The following is a 22,937-nucleotide window of genomic DNA, read 5'->3' as shown; positions in this document are numbered from 1 at the left end:
AACCAACTTCTAATTATCATTTACTTCATATTCATCATATTATAAACATCATCATATAACACATAATAACCAAATCATAACCAACATAGTTCATATACAACATAACAACATCATTATTTCGTAACAACAATTCTCCACCAAGCATCTCATTAGCAACTCATGAATAGAAGACAACTTATCAACTATACGTAACATCATCAATTCATAATAATAATTATTCATCAAACATCTCATTATAAATTCATGAATAAAAGGCAACTTATCAACTTAACATAACCATCATCAAGTACATTTAACAACTCATAGATAACATCATGTAATCATCATCACTAACAACATCATAACAACATCACAAACAACATCATAATCAACATCATATAACAACATCATAAACAACATCATAATTAACATCATAAACAACATCATAGTATTAATATACTTTTAAGGCATCGTGGTGAGGACAAAGCTCAATCGTGGTGAGGACAAAGCTCCAGGGCATGAGCCCCCAACAAATGTATGCTAATGCATGGACTCTATCATCTAAAACATCTTAATCATCATCTCATATACATCCAATAATTTGGAGTTCAACATCATCTTGATCATCTTGTATAGACTCATGCAACTTAGTTAAATAACAATAGCAGCATAATCAGATTACCACAACATTAAAACTTCATAATATCAATTCATTTCAACAACATCTTGATCATTCAATACTATTTCAAGTAATGCATTTAATCATTAATTCACATTATAATATTCTCTCATTAATCATCTAAGTAAATCATATTCATCACAACAATAAAACATCATCATTCAATAATAATAATCATCATATATAACAATTACAAATGCACGTCATCAACATCTCAATCATCAAACATAATTCATGCAATATATATCTAATTATATAAAATTATAAATATCATCAAATCATCATATAACAACTTCACAGATCATCATTAATATCATATATATTCCTCATTACTATCTCAAGGTTCAACTCATAACAACTCGTGCGACAAAGATCACATTTAACCTAAACAAGGCATTCTGTAATACTAGTGCTCCCGAGGCGAGAGCCTCTGCTCGCCATGGCGAGTTCAGTCAGATTCTCCAAAGTTTCATTCTAAGTCTTTCCAGGTTCAATCTCATCCTACATTCTTTCCTAATCAATATTAGACATGTTCAGGCACTCAAAGGCATATAAGGTTCAACTCAAAAGTCAAAATCACAAAATCTTGCATGCTCTCTGGTCAAGCTCGCGAGGCGAGTTCAACTGCTCGCTATGGCGAGCTACAACGTGCAACTCGCAAGGCGAGGAAAGGTTGCTCGTGTGACGAGCGATGAAGTTCATCACTCGCCGTGGCGAGGATCATAGCTCGGGAGGCGAGCGATGAATGTCGCTACGGGCAGAAGTGCAGTTTTGCCTAAAAATCATCAACTCTCATGGTTTTAAGCCTAATCTCGATTCCAGAATTCATCATAATCATTATCTAAGGTCTAGGAACAATTTCTACATCATTCTAACAAGTTTTCACCGATTAATCATCAATTCTATCAATTTGACCTAATTTCCGATTCCTCTTAAACTCATCCTAATTCATCTCTTATTCTAAATGCTTATTAGGTCTTGCTATCATTTAACCTAATTTTTCCCTCTAATAATCCTTCATTAATTGCTAATGGTCACTTAAGCCTAAAATTTTCCCTCCTCCTATATGCCAAATTTGAAATTCAAATACTGATGGTTTTGTTTTTCATAAAATCAACGTACCAATAAGTGTTGTTTTTATTTTTATTTCAATTCCAATGTGCTCATTTGACTGCTATTATTTTAGACATTTCCCATACCAATGAAAACTCAAACAGATACCCACTCATCTCACATTTATCTATTTCCAAAGCATGGCCTCTACCCATCCTTGAAGAAAAAAAAAATGGCAGTCACGCAGATTGAACATTTATCAGAGATGATATTTTACCTTTCTCTCATCTCTGATTCTTGGAAAAAATAGCATTCATATCTGATTCGAATTCACAGGGATTCCCTGATATTTTACCTCTCTCATCGAAGATGGCTTCACGCAGATTGGTATCTCTGATTCGATCTTTCCTTCGTCGATCTTCATCGAAGCCATCAATCACCGCCTCAACAACGAGGTTAACCTCCCAATCTCGCGTTTCACCTTATGGCTACCTCCTAAACCGCGTCGCTGATTATGCAATCGTGGCCGCCGCCGCACCTGCTCCGTTTGCGTTTCCGGCAAAGGAGGAGGTTTCCAGAGATGGTAAAATCACTATTGATTGAGTTTTCTAATTGATTCAATTTTCATTTATGAATTGGTTTTTAATGTTTGTGAGATTTGATTTTGAATCATTTTGGTTTGATTTTTTGAAAAGAAAATTTGATTTTGTTTTTATGTTGCGAGTTTGATGCTTTATAATTGTTGGAAGAGATGAATTTAGTGTTATGAACTATAGGTTTTGAATTCAATTTACAGCACTGCCATGTGAGAGATTGAGAAGAGATAAAATATGGACCTTATTTTATTTTCTTTATCTATGTAACCTTTTTTATATATACATTGTTCTGAATTATCTTTTGAAAGAATAGGTTTGTAAGATTGATCCATAACTGATAATTTTTTATTGTATGCAGATCAATCCAAATATGTATTGTGTTTTGCTGGTGCTCTGACATCCACATGGAGAAGTAGCTTCGTAGGATTGATCCAATAACTGATACTTTTTTTTAGCAGAAAGTGTGACTGTTGAGAATTTTCAATTGAGTTTTTTTTATCTGTGTGCTCCGTCGCTAGAAGAGGCAGAGGAAAAAGAATTGACATGTGAGTACACCTAAAATCGTACTATTATAATTGCTTTATTTTTTTTTTTTGAAGAAATTTTGCTTCCTACTATGGATATAACCTTGGTAGTGAAATTTTCTATATGGAACAACTGAGTTGCTAAATAGAAGAAATTGAATATGACTTCATCGATTGTTTTCAATGTAAATTGAATATGATTTCTCCATATTTTCCTTCTCAACATGTTTCTATAAATTGATTTTACTGTGACCAGAAATGAGAGAGTAGTGAATTTAGAAAACATGCAACCACAAAGCTAAACATTATAGTTTGTTTTTTCCATAAGCTCTATGAGCAACTAGATAAGCTTAGCAAGCTAAACATTATAGTTTGTTTATTAAATTACAAGGTCAAATGAGATGCTCAGTGTGCTACAAATGTGCTGCAAAAGAATAGATATTCACTCAAATTTCATACTCTATAATGAGCTACATTAGTTACCATTAAGCCAAAATTTAAACAATGTCATCTAGCTAAAAATTGAGCAAGCATTTTATGTAGAAAACTGAAAATGCAAAATTGGAGAATGAAATGAGATAAGATTGGGTTGTTACAGGAGAATTTCATACATAGGATTATATAAAGAAGTGATATCATTCACTAAATATATGATTTTAGCTTCACATTTATTGCCTTAGTACTGATTTATTTGAACCCCCATGCTAAGATTTGGTTTAGCAAATTGAAAACTGGGGGCATAAACTTGAATATTGGTACCTCATTTTGATTTGTATTTTTCAGAAATAAAATTATGAAAGCTACGTTACATGATGCTGTAATAAATGTGCTTCATAAAATGTTTATACATTGAGGAAAAGCATATTTCGAAAATATTAAAAAAAAAACGAACTTATTCAATTATATTCTTGCCTTTAGTTCCCTGATGCAACAATGTCATAAATCTGATTATTGTCTATTTGCAGTTCTCACTGTTGGTTTTCTTAGCACAATATAGAACAAAAAATGTGTCGAGGTGTGTAGCCGGAGTTGAGGGAAAGAAGAAGGGTTCAACATTCACCATCATGGGCATTGTTCTCTGTTTATAAGTTTCTTTAAGAGAGGATTAAGGTTGGTAAGGCTTCTGGTATCGTTACCCTGTGACATATCCAAGATCTTGGTTGTCTTTGACAGTAACAATTACATGATATATTTGAAATATTTGACAGTATAGTTAATGAAACACAATGTAAAAAAAGATAGAAGTATCTTTGAGTTGAGGTACGTAACATTGTCAAGAATGAGGGAGAGGGAGAGGGAGAGGAATAAGAGTAATTCTATGATCAACATAATGTAACAATTTCAAAGTTTTATTTTGTAAAAATTTATTTGTATTCTTACCCTAAAACAAATCTTAAGGTCTTATTTTCACTCATATTTATAGTTCATTTCAAAGTCCATCAGCCAGAAATCACTGCTTCTTATACAATTATTATTACAAATTGATTCTTATTAATTTTTTTTTATATGTAGACGAGAATGCAAGTACCACCGTGTTTGTTTTATGAGTGGAGTTGGTGCCCCGGGAGTCTTTTGTATGTTTTATGAGTGTCTTTTGTGGAAATGTTGCTGCTGTCCTATGGTGTTTTAGAGTGCTTCGGCTGTGGGGTGGTCCGAGTACCGTTTTTGGTGCTGCTCTCATGACCGAACAGCAGCTGTTGGTGATGTTTTCTGTCTATTGCGCATGTCTGCTGTTGTTTTGATCTGGGCAGCTGCTGTCTATGTTGGGAGCTTTCCTGGGATATTTTTGGGTTGGAAGAGGCATAGCTATGGGATTGAATTTTGGTGATTGTAATTTGATTTCATAGTCATAGCTTACCCATGGTTGAAAATCATAGCATGCAAACTGTCTCCGAGATAAACTGTGCCGATCAATTGTTGTGAGGTGTAAAATGAATATATCAAACTATCACGTGCAATGCGAAGCTGAAGGAAACATGCACACCTGAGTTGTATATCAAACAGTTATATATAAGGTCTCGAAAAATATTATGCTTTACCAGATTTTGTTTCAAAATCTATTTCCCAAATCAAATTATTATTGCTGTGACTTAGGCCTATCATGTAAAGTAATTGTGGCAAAATTTGACTTTAGTTGAAGTTATTTTATTAAGATGTATTGTATTGTTAGTTCCTTATTAGTTAAGTTATAACCGTACTTTTCTCTATCAAAGGTATTTGATGTACAAATTTCGAACTAAATGTTAATATATGTGGAAATCAATGATATTGGAGTAGTTTTCTTTTGATAGGGTTTGTTTTTATTTATTTTTTGCAAGTGGTAGATACACATCTCACGTCTACATATAGGTCACTATTGAATTTCTAATAATGATTAACAAAATGCAGAATATTAGAGTTTCAATATTGGATGCTTGAAAAATATTTGAGTTTTAATATTGGATCCTTTCAAGTTTCAGAATAGGCAATTTCCTTTTGTGGTTTCATTTGCGATGACTATCAACAAAAGTCAATGGTTGTAACTAAAATATGTTGGTGTATACCTCCCAACTCATGTCTTCACACGAACAATTATATGTGGCTGTTTCTAGAGTTACATCCAGAGAAGAGCTGAAGATACTAATAACTGATGAAGATGATAAAGATATGAATAAGATGTCTAGCGTAGTCTACGAAGAAGTATTTCGAAATGTTAGATATTAATTGATTTGTTTTTTTGAAGAAAGATATGAATTGATCTATTATATGTAGTTTTAAAAAACTCAAAAAAATCTTAGTGTCGTATGTAATATTGCACTAACAAAATTTTCAAAGAACCTATAGTTTTCAACATTAAATTTAGTTATCATTCAATTATATATGAAATCGTTCAGCTTATAAGACCCGTGCGGCGCACGGGTCGGCGTTCTAGTTTTAAATGTAACCGTTGATTCACAGACTTAATAGAATTGCAAAGTTAGTCTCACCCTTACCTTAAAGAATGAAAATCGCAGCCTCTAGGTCTTCTCCCTCTTCTCTTGGCTTTTTCTCCCATTTCTCAAAAAACAGTCGTACGTTATGTTTTTTTTCTAAACTAGGTCTCTCCTATTTATATAAATCCTTAACCTACTTATTTTTCTCTTAAATCCAAATCTTAATATTCTATTCTAATATATTTCTATAACAAATAACAAATAACAAATATATCTCTAAAACAAATCATATATATTTCTACAACAAATCATGTGTATTTCTACAACAAATAACATATATTTCTACAACAAATCATGTATTTCTAAACCAAATAACATATATATTTCTAAATCAAATAACATATATATTTCTAAATCAAATAACATATATATATATATATATATATATATATATATATATATTTCTAAATCAAATAACATATGTATATTTCTAAATCAAATAACATATATATTTCTAAATCAAATAGCATATATATTATACTAATAAATACCAACATATAACATAACAAAATATCACTTATCAAAATAAATCATATAAATCACACAAATCATATAAGTATATTCTAAACTCATTAAAATAATCAAATAATTAAAGAGGGCGTTACAGCAAGCCCTAGAAAGTATCGTGCTCTTGAATGTAAGGATAAACTAGCCTCGGCCTTAAATGCTTTGAAATGAATACCTAAGACTAAATCAAATTTAAGCATAAAAGAAAAGGTTGTAAATGTAAATGCAAAAGAAATGCTTTAAAATTTTATTAGATAATACTTGAAAGATAAGCAACAAAAAAAGAAAAGAAATTGATTGGTCAGAGTATCTCAGCTTAGAAAAAGAAAAATGCAAAAAATAAAAATAATGGGCTGCCTCCCATTCAACGCTTGTTTAATGTCTAAGTCCCGACGGTTAATAGGTTGCCTTCTATTCAGCACGTGTTTAGCGTCCTGAGCCTGACGAATATGTTTGTGTGTTTTTTTCATACCTTGAACCTCTTCGGAGTAGGTTCCTCTCCTCCTACATGATACTCCACTAGCTTAATTTCACTTAGATCAACATATGTAAACCACATGACTTCATCCCACATCACAACTTCTTTGTTTTCTTTGATCTTTTTAATTGTGAATGGTCTGTCCTAGCATTTCCTTGCTTTTAAATTCCCATAGTAGCCATTGAATTCCTCATGATGAATTAACAAGACATGATCTCCGACTTCAAAATCTTCATAACGAGTCTTTCTCCAGGTGCCCTAGTAGCTTCTTCCCTGACATCTGCTCTTATGGTGTTGGATACACCATTTTTTTTCTTGATCTTCTCATGGTTGTTCTATGTATTCATGAGAATTATAAGAATTGACATCCTCCACTGCATGGCATTTAGTACATGCATCTCTCCTTGTTGTCCTGCAAAATGTGATGTATCAAGTATTTACCTCTTGACCTAAGAATGATCTCTTTGTATTCCAAGTTGATTCGAGCTTTTGCAGAGGCAAGAAAGGGTCTGCCTAAAGTTACTAGATAATCTGATTTGTCCATTACTACTATGTCCGCTAAGAATTTGAAACATTCCATTGCAACTTTCACATTAAACACCACTCTCTCTGGTTCATGTTCAGTTCCATCAACTACCCTTACTAGCTTCTCAGCTGGTACCATCTCAAGTCCTTCGATCTTTTCAAATGTTTCAATTGACATCAGGTTGATGTTGGCCCCTAAATAACATAAAGCGTCTCTCAGAAACACACCATTAATAGAGATTGGAACGTTGAAGCTTCCGAGATCTTTAATCTTGATGTGAGTATTTGCTTTAGTGTTAGCATAATAATCTTTGGCTAAGGATACCCATTATGATGTTGTTGGTTACTTCTTAAGTTTCACAAGGTTTTGTAATATTTGCATCCAACAAGGATTTTGTTTCAGCATTCTTGTGTCAGCATTTCCACCTTTAACCTCATAAGCTTTTGCAAGAATCGCTCAAAACTTCTGATGACAGTACGTCATTACTAGTTTTTTAGTCATATTTGTGTCCTTTTTGTAATGTTTTGAGAGTCAAATGCTTGTATACATGGTTAAATCAGCTCAAGATTCATAAAAGAGAAGTTTTGCACAAATTGAAGAAAAATCAAAGAATTTAGCTATTGGATCGTGCCATGATGGACCTGAATCGTGGCACGTTTGAAGCGTGGAATTTACCTGAAGATACTGGAAAAATTGTGGCACGATGGATATGTAACGTGCCACGATGGTTTAGTAAATTCGGTGCCACATCAGATTAATCAAGGAATCATGGCACGATGGACGCGAAACGTGGCACGATGGTGGACTTTTCTGAAACCCTAATTCTTTGTCTATAAAAGTCAGATGCAACCAGAAGCTTAGGGTACCGATTTTGATTGCGATTTTGAGCATAGAAGACACCAGGAGACCGAAGAACTAGCACTGAATCTCATACCAACTCATAGTTGGTCTGAATTTATGTATGTTCACTCTTATTTATGCTTATAATTGTTAGCTATGAGTAGTTAAACTCTTAGTTTGATTGAGCCATGATGAACCTATTGTAATATATGAATCAGTAGTTGATACTCTCTTTATTATTAATGTTATTCAGTCTTTATTCAGAATTACTTGTGTTCATTGCTTTTATATAATTGCTTTGTATGACTATTAACCCTAGCTTCTTGCAATTACATGAATTGATACTAGGAATTGAATGACTATTAACCCTAGCTTTTAATCCTGAAATATGTAATCCTGTTTGATTCAACATAGGAACCTAGAGATAGGAAATTGAGGATTATGAGACATGAATTAACGTACTTTTATCGCTTCCGTGGCTATTCAATCGGTTTAAGAGATTAAAAGATTATAACTTAGGAAAGGGTTTTGAGTCAAGAGATTGATCAAAACTACTTGTAACACCCCGTTTCCCAAAATCAATTTAATTAATAATAATACATCAATAATCAGAGTAATCATAACAGGCATGCTACATTTCTTCATTTAAAATTTACTAAATAGAGAGTATATAAAAAAAATCTATTTAATCAGACGTCGTTCATAAAATTGTCATTAAACTCGCAGCGGATTGTTTGCAACATCATTCAGTCTACAATAATTATTCTTGGCATAAAAGCCATTTTAACATAAAAGTCGATCACCAAAGGGCTACATCAGTAATATTTTAAAATTGATACATAGGAAAGAATTCAAGCAAAAAAATCCCATCCCACGTATCGGAGCCCTAGACACTGTGAGCCACCACCTACTACTCAGGATCACCTGCAAGTTACCCATTGGAAAGGCAACATTTTCAAGCAGAAGGGGTGAGATTCTCAAACAATAATGATAATATATAATAACATAAATAAATCTAACACCCTATCATCATAATCATTCAGCAGTCATAATATAGCATCATTAACAACTTCATCATCCAACAATAATGGCAATAGTAACAATGATTCATGCGACCACTCGACTTCACTTCTAAGACTCATGCAAGACATGACAACTCTACTAAGACTCCTCAACAATGCAACTATGCATGTGGTACCATAACAGAGCCGAAGCTCTCATCTTTATAGAATGGTTAAAGCATTATTTTATCAGGACATGAGTCCTCATCATAACATCGTTTTGAACACATAGTGTTCCATCATTTTGAACGACAAGGCGTTCCAGGACCGAAGTCCTCATCATAACATCATTTTTATGCTTATGCAACTGACTCCACTAGTGTATATCTACATACAACTCAACGACTAATGCATATGTACTCATATGACTCACCACTCCTTAATGCAACATGTTCATTCACTTGATTCAAGTATTCCAATATCTTCAAAATTCACAAAGTTAACCAACTAAATATCATCATGAAATAAGTAGGATTTTATGTCTATACAAAGGTCATACAAGCTAGAGGAAACACCTAGAAGTACTCACAAAGTTACCTTGTGCACGAAGCAAAATTCAGAAAAGGGCTGACTACACTCAGTTCGCTTAAGCGACGAGTAGCTCGCTTAAGCGACCAGCTCACACAAGGTTGAGGTCCTCGCTCGCTCACGGTTCGCTCGCAGTTTGCTTAAGCGAACACAATGTCGTATCTAAATTAATTCTACGCTTACGGCTCGCTCACTGGTCGCTTAAGCGACCTGGCTTCAGCAAAATCTGGGTGGCGATCGTGATCGCTCGCTTAAGCGATGGGATGTTCGCTTAAGCGACCACTCATCTGGGCAGGGTAACAGCTACGATTTTCAGACTTCTCCTCACTCCAAAAACCCAATTTTAATCCCCTGATCACCCAAAATGTTTTCCTGAAATGTTTACGAGTCCTATATACAACCAGACATCAAAGAAACAGTAAATTAGCATCAACAACAACAATTAACTCCAATCAAACATTCATTCAGAACTTCCAAAATTCATCTATCATATTCTAATTTTACTCCAAATTATGATCAATATCAACAATATAGATTAGGAAATCATACTAATCATCAAATACAACATTATAAACCTGATTCTTACACATTTTCTTCAGAATCATCATTAACCCTAAATTTCCCAATTTTACCTTAAGAACAGTTAAATTGATTAATTTTTCATAAATCATATATTATAACTATTGAAAGATAATCCCACCCTTACCTTAGAATTGCAAAGATAAAGTGCAGCAAATCAATTCCTAATCTCTTCTCTCTTGGTCTTCTCCCTTGCCTAGCTTTTTTTTCCTCTCCCACTTGCTTTCACGTTAAAACTGTTTCTGACTTTTCTTTCCTTAACTTCTCAAAACTATAACTTCCCATTTTTCATTAAAACCTCCCTTATTATTATTAATTTCTAATTAATCCCTAACCTCCTAAATAATTCTATTATTTTTATTATTCTAATTATATTAAATAAGTTATATAAATAAATACTACACACTACATAAATCACATAAATTAATTAAAAACACCCAAAAGACTCTAAACAATTCTAAAAATAATAAAATAACAACTAGGGCGTTACACTACTTAGTTAATTTGTCGTAAAGATTGAATAGTAATTAGGAATAAAGGGAGGTAAACTACTCATATAAAGCAATAGCGGATTCATCGGCTTAATCATTCATCTCCAATCATCTACTGCCTAGGGCAACCAAAACTACTTATATATATCCTAAACTAATAACGTATTTGCTATAATTGGAATTAATACAGTCCTTATGGAATGATATTTATTACTACTTCGATAGTTATTGGTACACTTGCCACTTATCTATCAACTTCCATCTTGACCTTGATCTACTCGTGTTGTGGAATGTACTTTTCTTTGGAGAGCATCAGTACCCTCCTCTTCAAAGGCTTCAATACTCTTGACTTCAAAAGCTTCAGTACCTTCGGTTGCAAAAGCTTCAGTACCTTCATCTTCACTTGGGTCTTCTTCGACTTCGTCCCTGTTCATGGTTAAAGTCTTCCCAAGCGAGTGTTGTTTGATGCTATGGTTGTTCTATGTGAGCTTGTTGAAGTTAATTTCTTGTAACCCATTTGTATCTCTTTAGAAAAACCCATTGATAGTGGATTGGAGAGATCAATCTCTCCCCAGAGTAGATCAAGTTGGACTGAACTGGGTCAATAATCTTTGGTGTGTTTGTTTCTCTTCTCTCTTTATCTTTTGTTTGTGGTTTTGTGCTTTTCACTTTGATTCTTAGATTAGATCTAGGTGTTGTTATTGTTGTTATTGCTTGTGTTTACTTTGATATTGATTACTATTTTCCTTTGCTCCACACATCATAGTTTCATTGGTGTGAGTTTTGAGTCCGAATTCACAACAATATATATTCTACCTACCTCAAAGTGATTGATTAAATTGGAAGAATTATGTCCAAGTGGGCCCACATATATCTCTTGCCCTCCTTGCTTAAGTAGCAAAAGCTGCATTTTATTATGAGAAAAATATTAGAAACTTGATATATTGTAATGGAAGAGAACAAACAAATTTTTATTTTTAATTTCTTGAGTTTTCACCTCATCAAAAGATTCAAATATATAAATGCTAGGCTGGTGGATTGTACAAACAACTGTTCTTCCAGTGTCTACTGTGTTTCTAACTGTTCTCATCACTACTGCTGCAGCCCTTGCATCTAGCCCAGAAGTTGGCTCATCCATGTATATTATTGAAGGATTAGCAACCAACTCAACTACAACAGTCAGCCTTTTGCGCTGCTCCGTTGAGAGACCACTAACACCAGGAAGTCCTACTAATGCATTTCGCAGTGGTTTCAGTTCCACAAGTTCCATGACTTCCTCAATGAACATCTTCAAGCATAAGTTATTTTCAAACTTAAACATAATAATTCCAATGAATGGTAAAATCTCAAGTGATTAAAATACTAACCTTTCTGGTATCAGCATTGATGTCTTGGGACAACCGGAGCCATCCTGAATAGAGCAAAGATTCATAGACAGTAACATAAGGAGAATGGATATCAGTTTGCTCACAGTATCCAGAAATTCTTGCAAAGGTTTCTTGCTTTTTTGGATTGCCAGAAATTGTGATGTTCCCACCAATATATCCACCGGTTTTTCTACCAGAAAGCACATCCATCAGAGTTGTTTTTCCAGCACCAGTGATGCCCATCAGAGTAGTGAGAATACCTGGTCTGAAAGCTCCACTTACACCCTTCAAAAGAACTAACTTATCTTCATGAACGCCTCGGTTTCTCATTTCCTGCAAATCCAGTCCAAGTATTTGATAATATATACTTCACAACAATGGTTTGAAAGTTCAATATGATAATTTTTTTCCAATTTATATTGGGATTCAATTCGTAAACAAAATTCGTTTAAAACATTTTATACAATCAATCAATTATAACCGTTAGATAATAAAGCATTGAGCTTAAGTCTTTGGACCTTTGTATTACTAAGTAAGCAGCCCATTAGAAATTATATATATATATATATATATATATATATATATATATATATATATATATATATATATATATATATATATATATATATATATATATTCCCTTGTATCCTTTTGTAATGTCAAGCTAATACTATTCTATGAAACCCTTGCCTCCATTGTCGTTCCCATTCTCTCTTTATTTATTTTGTAGCTGTATTGTTAACAATAACTATTCCTAAAGTCACGTGTAATTGAGTATGATTTGCTTTTTACACTGACAGTGTAACGAAATATAACTTTTTATTCATTTGGTTTCTACATTACCTGTGGCATGTCTAGAGAATATGTAACTTCATCAAAGGTTATAGAATGTGGTTCAAAAGGAAGAACCATTCCCATTTTCCTACTATGATTTGTTTCTGCAGCTATTTCTTGTCTACTAGGAGAGATGCTTCCACTTCTACTTTCTCCTTTTATCACTGTGAAGTAGCTCCAATGTTATCCATAAGGTGTTCTGTAAATTGAAAATAAAAAATTACTCATCTAGACTCTTAGGGTGCGTTTGATTTGATCTGCTAAAAAATGAAGGATTGGACAACAAGAAACCTTATAAGACCGAAAATCATTCAATACCATCAAAGTTTGTGGTGTGTTGTCCTGTTCAATACTTCATGTTTAGCAAATCAAACGCATCCTTAGATTTTATACTAGGCCTAACTCATCCTTACAAAACTGGCTTGTAAGGTTAGGGACTAAATCCAACCCTTTAAACCCAACACAATGCAGATGTTGGAGATTGCAATGAAGAAAACTCAAATGCCGCAATTAGGCGACTAGGTGTGGAGCACAATAAAGGCAAAATGAGATTGTTTTGTTTATAATTTGGGACGGAAGGAGTAGACCTTACTACATTGTCGGTAGTTATGAGATAAAAGTACCTTTATTTGAGAGCTTTGAAAAACTATCGTTTATGAATTTCAATACGTTAGTTCTTTTCCGGATGCCACCAATTTGCTCATTGCTTTGAGATTCATCTGGTATAACAGTTTGATGCTTCCCAAGTGCTACATGATCAATTTTGTAGATTATCAGTACACAAACTATAGTCTCATCTGTTTTATCATACATCCAAGATGAAGATACTCACGATTCAAGAAAGTGAGAGGAAGGATATATCCAAAGTTGAAAAGTAATGTATATCCTGTAAGCCTGGTGAGGCTTAGAGAATACATATTGTTTTGCACATTGCAAAGAGGAGGAAGAAACTCCCAAGAACTAGTGGATAATCTCTGTGGGGACTGGACTAACTCATATTGGGGGAACCAGGATAACTTCTCTGTGTGATCTCTCTTAAACTCTACTCTTTACTTTCTGCTTTGTTTATTTTAGTATTACATATTTACTTATTGTTTTACTAATCATCTTACTCTAAGCAAAGTCTTGAGAGTTCAAACTCTCTAAGAGTACAGAGAAATTTTTAAAGGGTCACTATTCAACCCCCCTTCTAGTGACATTTACTTCAACTTCAATTGGTATCAGAGCTCTGCCTCCAAGGTTAGAGCACTTAACAGTGTAAGAGGAAAAGATCCAGGAAGAAGAAAATGTCAAAGTTCGTACCTGATGGAGGATCATCAATTAGACCTCCATACTTCGATGGAACAGACTACTACTATTGGAAAGGAAAGATGAGATTATTTCTAATGTCTCAAGATAATTATATGTGGCCTGTTGTTGAAAGTGGAAACTTTGTTCCAATGACAACTGCTACAACAACATCAACTTCAGTAGTAAAGCCACAATCCGAATGGTCAAAAGAAGAAAACGAAAAGGTACTCTTAAACTCTAAAGCTCAACTTTTTCTAACATGTGCTTTAAGCAGGGAAGAATATGATAGAGTAGAAGAATGTACAACTGCTACAGAGATATGGGAAGCCTTAAAAATTCATCATGAAGGAACAAGTCATGTCAAGGAAGAAAGAATAGACATGGGAGTTAAGAAATTTGAAACCTTCGAGATGAAAGAAAGTGAAACCATTGATGAGATGTTTGCAAGATTAACAATCATTGTAAAAGAATTACGCTCTCTTGGAAAAACATACACAACCCACGAGAGAATTAGAAAAATTATGAGAAGTCTTCCAAAACTTTGGAGACCAATGGTTACGGCAATCACACAAGCTAAGAATCTTAAAGAGCTTCAACTTGAGGAATTGGTAGGCTCTTTAAGAGCTCATGAATCAATCCTCATGGAATATAAGCCACGACAGAGAAAGAAATCAAATGATGGAATAGAGGTTGAAGAAGCAAACTTATGTCTCATGGCAAAAGATGATGCAGAAGAGGTAACTTTTTCAAACTCTTGCTTTTCTTGTAAAAAGATAGAAATTATTTTTGATAACTTCTTAAAAGATTCAGAAACTTTATTTCAAAAATGTTTATCTCAAAGAGATCAACTTATTGAAATAAAGAAACAAAATGAGGAGCTACAAAAACGGAATGAAGAATATCTTCAAACCATTCAAAATCTAAAGTTAGCTAATCTCAAATTGTCTGAACAAAAATATGTTTTAAATACTTTACCTCTGGAAACTTTTGAAAAAGAAAATGATTCATTAAAAATTCAAGTAGAGGAACTTACAAATGATATTACCATTTTTGAACAAACAACTGAAACTTTTGAAGAAGAAAACAACTCTTTGAAAACTCAAGTAGGAGAGTTAACTAATGACATCAGTAGCTTTGTTAAATCTACCGAAACATTTCAAAAAATTATGGGATCTCAAGCTGGAATGTTTGATAAAGCAGGGATAGGTTTTAACACTTCAAAGAAACAAAAAATGTATAAAAACTTTTTTATTCCTAAGTAGGATCAAAAAGTATTAGTTCCTAAAATTAGAAATGAGTGCACTTTTAGTAGAAAACACGGTCATACTGAGGATAACTGCTTTCAGAAAGAAAATATCAAAATAAAATATTATGATTGTAGAAAACCAAACCATCAAGAATCAAACTGTCATGTTAAGAAAAAGAGAAAATGTTCCTACTGCAATAAATTTGGACATCATGAATCCAAATGTTACAGTAAAAACAAAAAGTTTCAAGAACACTAACCCTCAAGGACCCAAATCTATATGGGTACCAAAATTACTGCTAACCTCTGATACAGGAATGTATGCTGGCAACCAAGAAAAGGCATTGGTACTTGGAGAGTGGTTGCTCAAGGCATATGACAGGGGATAAAGACTGTTTTCTATCCTTTGAAGAAAGATATGAAGGATCAGTAACTTTTGGCAACAATGATAAAGCTAAAATCAAAGTGTAAATGAGTATGAAGATGAACATCATCATTCTAGCCATCAACAAACTTCTGATATATCAAAACAAAAGGTTGAAGACGAACCAGATTCATCTTTTCCATTCGTCCAAGCTGGAAATCAGTTGTTGATCATCCTAAAGAGTTAATCATTTGTGACACTGCTGATAAAGTAAGAACAAGATCATCATAACAAGACAAATCAAATATGGCTTTGATTTCTCAAATAGAGCCAAAATCCATAAATGAAGTTATCACTAATCAATCATGGATTGAAGCCATGACTGAAGAGCTTTCTCAATTTGAGAGAAACAAAGTATGGAATTTGGTACCTGAACCTCAAGACGAAACCATCATTGGAACAAGATGCGTGTTCAGAAATAGACTGGATGAAAATGCTGCAAGCAGTTGCTCTCAGGTATTATGGATAAAAAAATCAGCTGGAAGATTACTCAATAAGGTACACAAAAAATTCCTATTCTTTGTGATAATACCAATGCTATAAATCTGTCTAAAAATTCAATTCATCATTCTAGATCTAAACTATCAGAGATCATGTTCAAAAAAGGAGAAATTGAATTGATTTTCGTTAATACTGAAAATCAACTCGAATTTTTTTTTTACCAAACCTTTGGTATAAGATAGGTTTAGTTTTTTTGAGAGATAAATTATATGTCATTAGTTTGTCTTTACTAGAATAATTTATTTAGTGTACTTATATTTTTTTCCAACATTAAAATAGAGGATTAATATATTTACTACACCTAAGTTCAATATTTTTAAATCCATGTCTTTAAAAACCACCTTTTTGTCACTTCTCTCCAAAACCTTTCTTTTTGGAGTGTCTCCAAAACCACTCTTAATCTTTTCAAATTATTCCTTTTACATAATTTTTTTTTTAACCTTTCCCAACCTTCTCTCTCTCACGAGTTTGGTTAATTTTTTTTTTTTCATCATTAGCTTTTATTAATTATTTATATTTCTTCCCTTTCTTATGTATTGAAAAACTTTTGTCCTAAAAATACAACATTTCCTCTTCCTCTCTCTTCCATCGCCGAACCCTCCTTTCCTTTCTCTTCTCTCCATTTTTTTTTCTGCAAATGGTAAGAATAAAAAATGTCTTCATGCCATCACTCAATGTTGAGGACGAACCACCACCATCTCCGCCGCCATCTTCGCCCTCTTTTTGATGCATCTTTTTCTAACACAAAATCATCTAACTCTGATGGTCGTCCTAAGGTACCTCCTGTACATTCTCATGTTCCTACTTATGGAAATATTATGGTTGAAAGAGGACCTACCATTTCTGAAGTAATTCAAAACTTGGTTGGATTACAACAAACTTGGTATAGATTATTGGATCTTAGGTAATTTTCTGCCTACTCTTGCACCTCTATTCTTATCTGATGTTGTGTATTCCATTCTACCTGTTACATTAGTTGTTGAGCCCACTGATTCTGATCCCACTCCACCTCCAGCCTAAGGCTGAGGCTGAGCTTGACACCCCTTTCTTTTTTGGTTGCTGACCAAAGGGGGAGAATATGTCTTCAAATTTGGTCTGCTGTCTGTTATTGTTTCTCTTTCGTACTTCTATTTTTATTTCTTGCTTTCAAAATTGAAATTAGTCTGCAATTCGTTTTGAACAAACCGCTGTTAGCCTAACCTTTTGGAAAAACTAGATAGTACTTAGTTTTTGAAAGAAATTCATCTTTTGGCTAGTTAAAAATTTCCAGGATCTTTTCTTTGAGCTTAAACATGGTGTATGTAGCAAATTGATCCTCTGAAAATTTTAATATCATGCTTATGCTAATCTTTATGAATCAATTGTAATCATGAATTATTATGATTAATGAAATGAATGATTATATGCTTTTAAACTTTCTATCTTATAATCATATCATTTTATATTATATGCATAATTTGAGGGGGAGCCCCAAAAATAATATAATGCATAAATTAAGGGGGAGTTTTTATCCTAAACCTCCTTATGTAATTTTAATTTCAAGAAGTTTGTCATCAATCAAAAAAGGGGGAGATTGTTGAAGCAAAAATCCCTTTGAAATTATTTTTAAATGATAAACAAACTATTGTATTAAAATTAAGATTATAATTTTATTTGGTTATTTAATGTGTGCTCTTGAGTGAATTTTATTAAGGCTAGGAAAGTCCAATTCTCACACATTGTTAAAGCCATGTATCCTTGGATGTTTATACTCAAGCTTTCAAGAAGAATATGATTCATTATTAAGAAAGGTTAATTAAATGATTTAATCCATAAAGCATCACAAAGGAAATGCCATGCGCACATGCAAGGGAAAATGAACAAATATTTTGTTTCAATCATGTGCTAATCATTTGGAAAAGACAAGGATGATGACATAAGCCCTATTGTGTATCTTGATGAGAAAGCAAGAAAAAAATCATAAAGTAACAAGACTTGGTGACCAAGTATGCTAATATGATTTATTAATGGTGTCTTGGAGACAAAGCATTGCAAGGACAATGACAATGATGCATCTTGGAGAACAAAATAGAAACAGTAGTAAAAAAGAAAATATATTTTTACTGTTCATGTACTTTTCACTGTTCATGTAACACCCACTTTTACTTAATTAATTATTTAATTGAGTCTAGACGAGTTATATTATATTTATATAATATATGTGTGATATATGATGATTTAGATGATTTATGATGATTCTAGATGATTTATGTGATGTGACGATTTTTATGAGGAGATGAGACTTATTTTGTTGTTTAATAAAATAAGATTTGAAAATAAAATAAAATATTTAGTTAGGGGGTGTTTTGAGATTTTAGAGAGTTTTGGGGGAGAAAGAGAGAGAAGATAAGATAATTGGTGGAGGTATAAAAGGGAAACCTAGTTTTAGAAAAAACATTGTACGTACGATCAAATTTTGGAAAAAGGGAGAAAAAGCCAAAGAAGGGAGAAGACAAGAGGAGGGCTGTGATTTCTTCAAATTAAGGTAAGGGTGAGACTAACGATTCAGTTTTATTAATTCATGTAATTCTGATAATCAAATTAACAAGTTAGGATTCAATTAAGAAATTTATGAAATTAGGGTTAATAGATGAAATTGATGATACAATGATGATAAGTTGTTAGATTGATGTATAAACCGTCCTTAGACCTTAGATAATGACTAAGATGAATTCTGGGATCGAAATTAGGCTTAAAACCATGAGAGTTGATGAATTTTCATAAAAACTGCACTTCTGCCCGAGCCTATATTCATCGCTCGCCCTCGCGAACTATGATTCTCGCCTCGCGAGGTATGAAATTCATCGCTCGCCACGCGAACCAATTTCCCTCGCCTCGCGAGTTGCACGACGCAGCTTGCCACAACGAACAACTGTACTCGCCTAGCGAGCTCAACTAGTGAGCAACCTTGATTTCGTAATTTTGACTTTTGAGTTGAATCTTAGATGTTTTCGAGTGTCTGAAGATGCTTATTAAAGATTAGATGATAACTTAGAATGAGATTGAACCTGGTTTAACCTAGAACAACCATTGTTGGGAATCTGGCTTGTACTCGCCATGGCGAGCATATGCTCTCGCCTCGCGAGCACTTCCAGAACTGAGTGCAAGTGAGGAAAATGCGATCTGTGTCACATGTTTTGATTAGGGATGGACCCTTGGGTAGTAATGAGACCTATATAAGAAGTTAACTGCAATCTGTGAAGCTGTTAACAGATGTTAGTGTTTAATATGATGTGATATAATGTTAATTTCATTACTTGAACTATGAATGAATGATTGAGATGTTGCTGTTTTATTAGATATCGTTATATGATGTCATACTGTTGTTGCAATCTGCCTATGGTGCTATAGTTATTTAACCAAGCTGCATGAGTCGATCTAAGTCGATCAAGATGATGTTGAACCTCCAAATTATTGGATAAATAAGAGATGATGATTGTGATGTTTAAGAGATCGAGTCCATGCATTAGCATACATTTGTTGGGGGCTCATGCCCTGGAGCTTTGTACTCAACACGATGGAGCTTTAGCTCAATAGCGATGGGGGCTTATGCCCTGGAGGTATATTAATACTCAAATAGCGATGGGGGCTCATGCCTTGAATTGGTACCACATGCATATAAGAGGTCTAAGTTGCATAGTCGCATAGTCGAGTCAATGATGAAAGATTAAGATGCTATGAAATTTATGATGCTTTAATGAAGTGATTACATGATATATTATTATCTATGGTGCTATGATGTTTAAGATGCTTATGTTGTTAATTACGATTGTTGAATTATATTGATTAATATTATTGTTTTATGAAATCTCACCCCTTCTGCTTGGAAATGTTGCTCTTCGTATGAGTAACTTGCAGGTGATCGAGCTTAGAGTGTTGTGTTGCTGTCGTGAGTGACTTATTCCTCACTGAGTCGATTAGGTTGCTCTGATACGTAACGGGATGGGGTCTCTTGAATTGCATGCTTCTATTCCTTTACGTATTTGACTATGCTTTTATGATTAAGTTGTTTAACTAATTTATGAGACATCTTGATGAGGCCTGCGTGCCAAAACTATTTTTGATGATGAAACTAATTCCGCTGCGATGTTCGAAGAATTTTGTCGAAGGATAATTTTTTTTCTATCTATTTATGATTTTTTAGAAATGTGATATCCCGTTTGTGACGTGTTACTCTGATTATTGTTGAAATTTTTATGTTGGGAAAACGGGGTGTTACAATTGGTATCAGAGCAGGTCGGTCCGTCCGGCCAATTAGAAGAGTCGTGTCGAGTCTTAGTAATATTTTTATTACTATCTTATGTTGTTGTTGCTTGATGTGTAAAACTAAGAGATGGCTGGAAGAAACGACGCTGCGTTAGCTGCTGCACTACAAGCCGTAGCTCAAGCTGTGGGACAACAGCCTAATGCAAATGCTAGTGCGAATGCTAAGTCGAAGATGCTGGAAACCTTCTTGAGGAATCATCCTCCTACTTTCAAGGGAAGATATGACCCTGATGGAGCCCAGACGTGGCTTAAGGAGATCGAGAGAGTTTTCCGTGTGATGCAGTGCACTGAGGTTCAGAAGGTGCGTTTTGGTACACATCAGTTGGCTGAGGAAGCTGATGATTGGTGGATTAGTCTTCTACCTACTTTAGAGCAGGACAGTGCTGTGGTTACTTGGGCTGTGTTTAGGAGGGAGATCCTAAGCAGATACTTTCCGGAAGATGTTCGCAGGAAGAAAGAGATTGAGTTCCTTGAGCTGAAGCAAGGAAACATGTCTGTGACTGAGTATGCTGCCAAATTTGTGGAGTTGGCAAAGTTTTATCCGCATTACACTGCAGAGACTGCTGATTTTTCGAAGTGTATCAAGTTCGAGAATGGATTGCGGGCTGAGATCAAAAGGGCGATTGGTTACCAAAAGATCCGAGTTTTCTCCGAGTTGGTGAGCAGTTACAGGATTTATGAGGAGGACACTAAGGTTCATTACAAGATTGTGAATGAGCGGAAGACCAGGGGACAACAGAGTCATCCTAAGCCGTACAGTGCCCCTGCTGATAAAGGCAAACAGAGAATGGTCGAGGATAGGCGGTCTAAGAAGAAGGATGTTCCTGCTGAGATTGTCTGCTTTAATTGTGGTGAGAAAGACCACAAGAGCAATGCTTGTCCGGGAGAGGTAAAGAGATGTTTTCGCTGTGGTAAGAAGGGTCATACACTAGCTGAGTGTAAGCATAAGGACATTGTGTGTTTTAACTGCGAAGAGGAAGGTCATATTGGTTCACAGTGTACGGAGCCTAAGAAGGCGCCGACTACTGGTAGAGTTTTCGCTTTGACTGGTACTCAGACCGAGAACGAGGATCGCTTGATCAGAGGTACATGTTATATTGATAATACTCCTTTAGTTGCTATTATTGATACTGGTGCTACGCATTTTTTTATTGCTTTCGATTGTGCTTCTACTTTGGGTCTTGTTATGTCTGATATGAATGGAGAGATGGTTGTCGAAACTCCAGCTAAGGGTTCGATGACTACTTCTCTCGTATGTTTAAAATGTCCTTTGTCTATGTTTGGTCGTGATTTTGAGATGGATTTAGTTTGTCTACCTTTGAGCGGTATGGATGTGATTCTAGGTATGAACTGGTTGGAATACAACCATGTTCACATTAATTGTTTTAGCAAGTCAGTGTATTTCTCCTCCGTCGAAGAGGAAAGTGGTGCAGAGTTCTTGTCTACCAAGCAGCTGAAGCAACTAGAACGCGATGGTATTTTGATGTTTTCTTTGATGGCTTCCTTATCTATTGAGAATCAAGCGGTGATTGATAAACTCCAAGTGGTATGCGACTTTCCAGAAGTTTTTCCGGATGAAATTTCTGATGTGCCTCTAGAGAGAGAAGTTGAGTTTTCGATTGATCTTGTTCCTGGAACGAAGCCTGTTGTGTCTATGGCACCTTATCGTATGTCAGCTTCCGAGTTAGCTGAGTTGAAGAAACAGTTAGAAGATTTGCTTGAGAAGAAGTTTGTTAGACTAAGTGTTTCACCTTGGGGAGCGCCGGTTTTGTTAGTGAAGAAGAAAGATGGTAGTATGAGATTATGTATCGATTATCGTCAGTTGAACAAAGTAACTATCAAGAATAGGTATCCACTTCCGAGAATTGATGATTTGATGGATCAGTTAGTGGGTGCACGTGTTTTCAGCAAGATTGATTTGAGATTGGGTTATCACTAGATTAAGGTAAAAGATGAAGATATGCAGAAGACAGCTTTCAGAACGCGTTATGGTCACTATGAATAAAAAGTTATGCCTTTTGGTGTTACCAATGCACCTGGAGTGTTTATGGAGTATATGAATCGCATCTTCCACGCATTTTTGGATCGCTTTGTGGTTGTTTTTATTGATGATATTCTGATTTACTCCAAGACTGAAGAAGAACATGTTGAGCATCT

At 34.4% G+C, this 22,937-nt stretch overlaps 2 protein-coding genes and 1 long non-coding RNA gene across 3 annotated transcripts; 1 reads left to right on the top strand and 2 right to left on the bottom strand.

Moving 5' to 3' along the window:
* Window positions 1-1,828: 1,828 nt before the first annotated feature.
* Window positions 1,829-5,011, top strand: LOC25499977 (uncharacterized). The gene is made up of 4 exons (XR_003007084.2): window positions 1,829-2,294; window positions 2,666-2,852; window positions 3,797-3,941; window positions 4,344-5,011. It is a non-coding gene; the product is annotated as an uncharacterized lncRNA (long non-coding RNA).
* Window positions 5,012-11,064: 6,053 nt separating this feature from the next.
* Window positions 11,065-12,101, bottom strand: LOC120576058 (ABC transporter G family member 35). Its single transcript, XM_039827021.1, has 3 exons — window positions 11,811-12,101; window positions 11,634-11,717; window positions 11,065-11,292 (listed from the first exon to the last, which is right to left on the bottom strand). Exons 1-3 carry the CDS (start codon window positions 12,099-12,101, stop codon window positions 11,065-11,067), a joined length of 603 nt encoding a protein of 200 aa, XP_039682955.1.
* A 58-nt stretch (window positions 12,102-12,159) lies between these two features.
* Window positions 12,160-13,118, bottom strand: LOC120576057 (pleiotropic drug resistance protein 1-like). Its single transcript, XM_039827020.1, has 2 exons — window positions 13,024-13,118; window positions 12,160-12,513 (listed from the first exon to the last, which is right to left on the bottom strand). The coding sequence occupies exons 1-2, from the start codon at window positions 13,096-13,098 to the stop codon at window positions 12,160-12,162; spliced, it is 429 nt and encodes a 142-aa protein (XP_039682954.1). The 5' UTR covers window positions 13,099-13,118.
* Window positions 13,119-22,937: the final 9,819 nt, after the last annotated feature.

The sequence above is a fragment of the Medicago truncatula genome, chromosome 6, assembly GCF_003473485.1.
Source record: "Medicago truncatula cultivar Jemalong A17 chromosome 6, MtrunA17r5.0-ANR, whole genome shotgun sequence".
Taxonomy (NCBI): Eukaryota; Viridiplantae; Streptophyta; class Magnoliopsida; order Fabales; family Fabaceae; genus Medicago; species Medicago truncatula.
The sequence above is the reverse complement of the archived record's forward strand: the minus strand, read 5'-3'. Positions and strand labels throughout refer to the sequence as shown.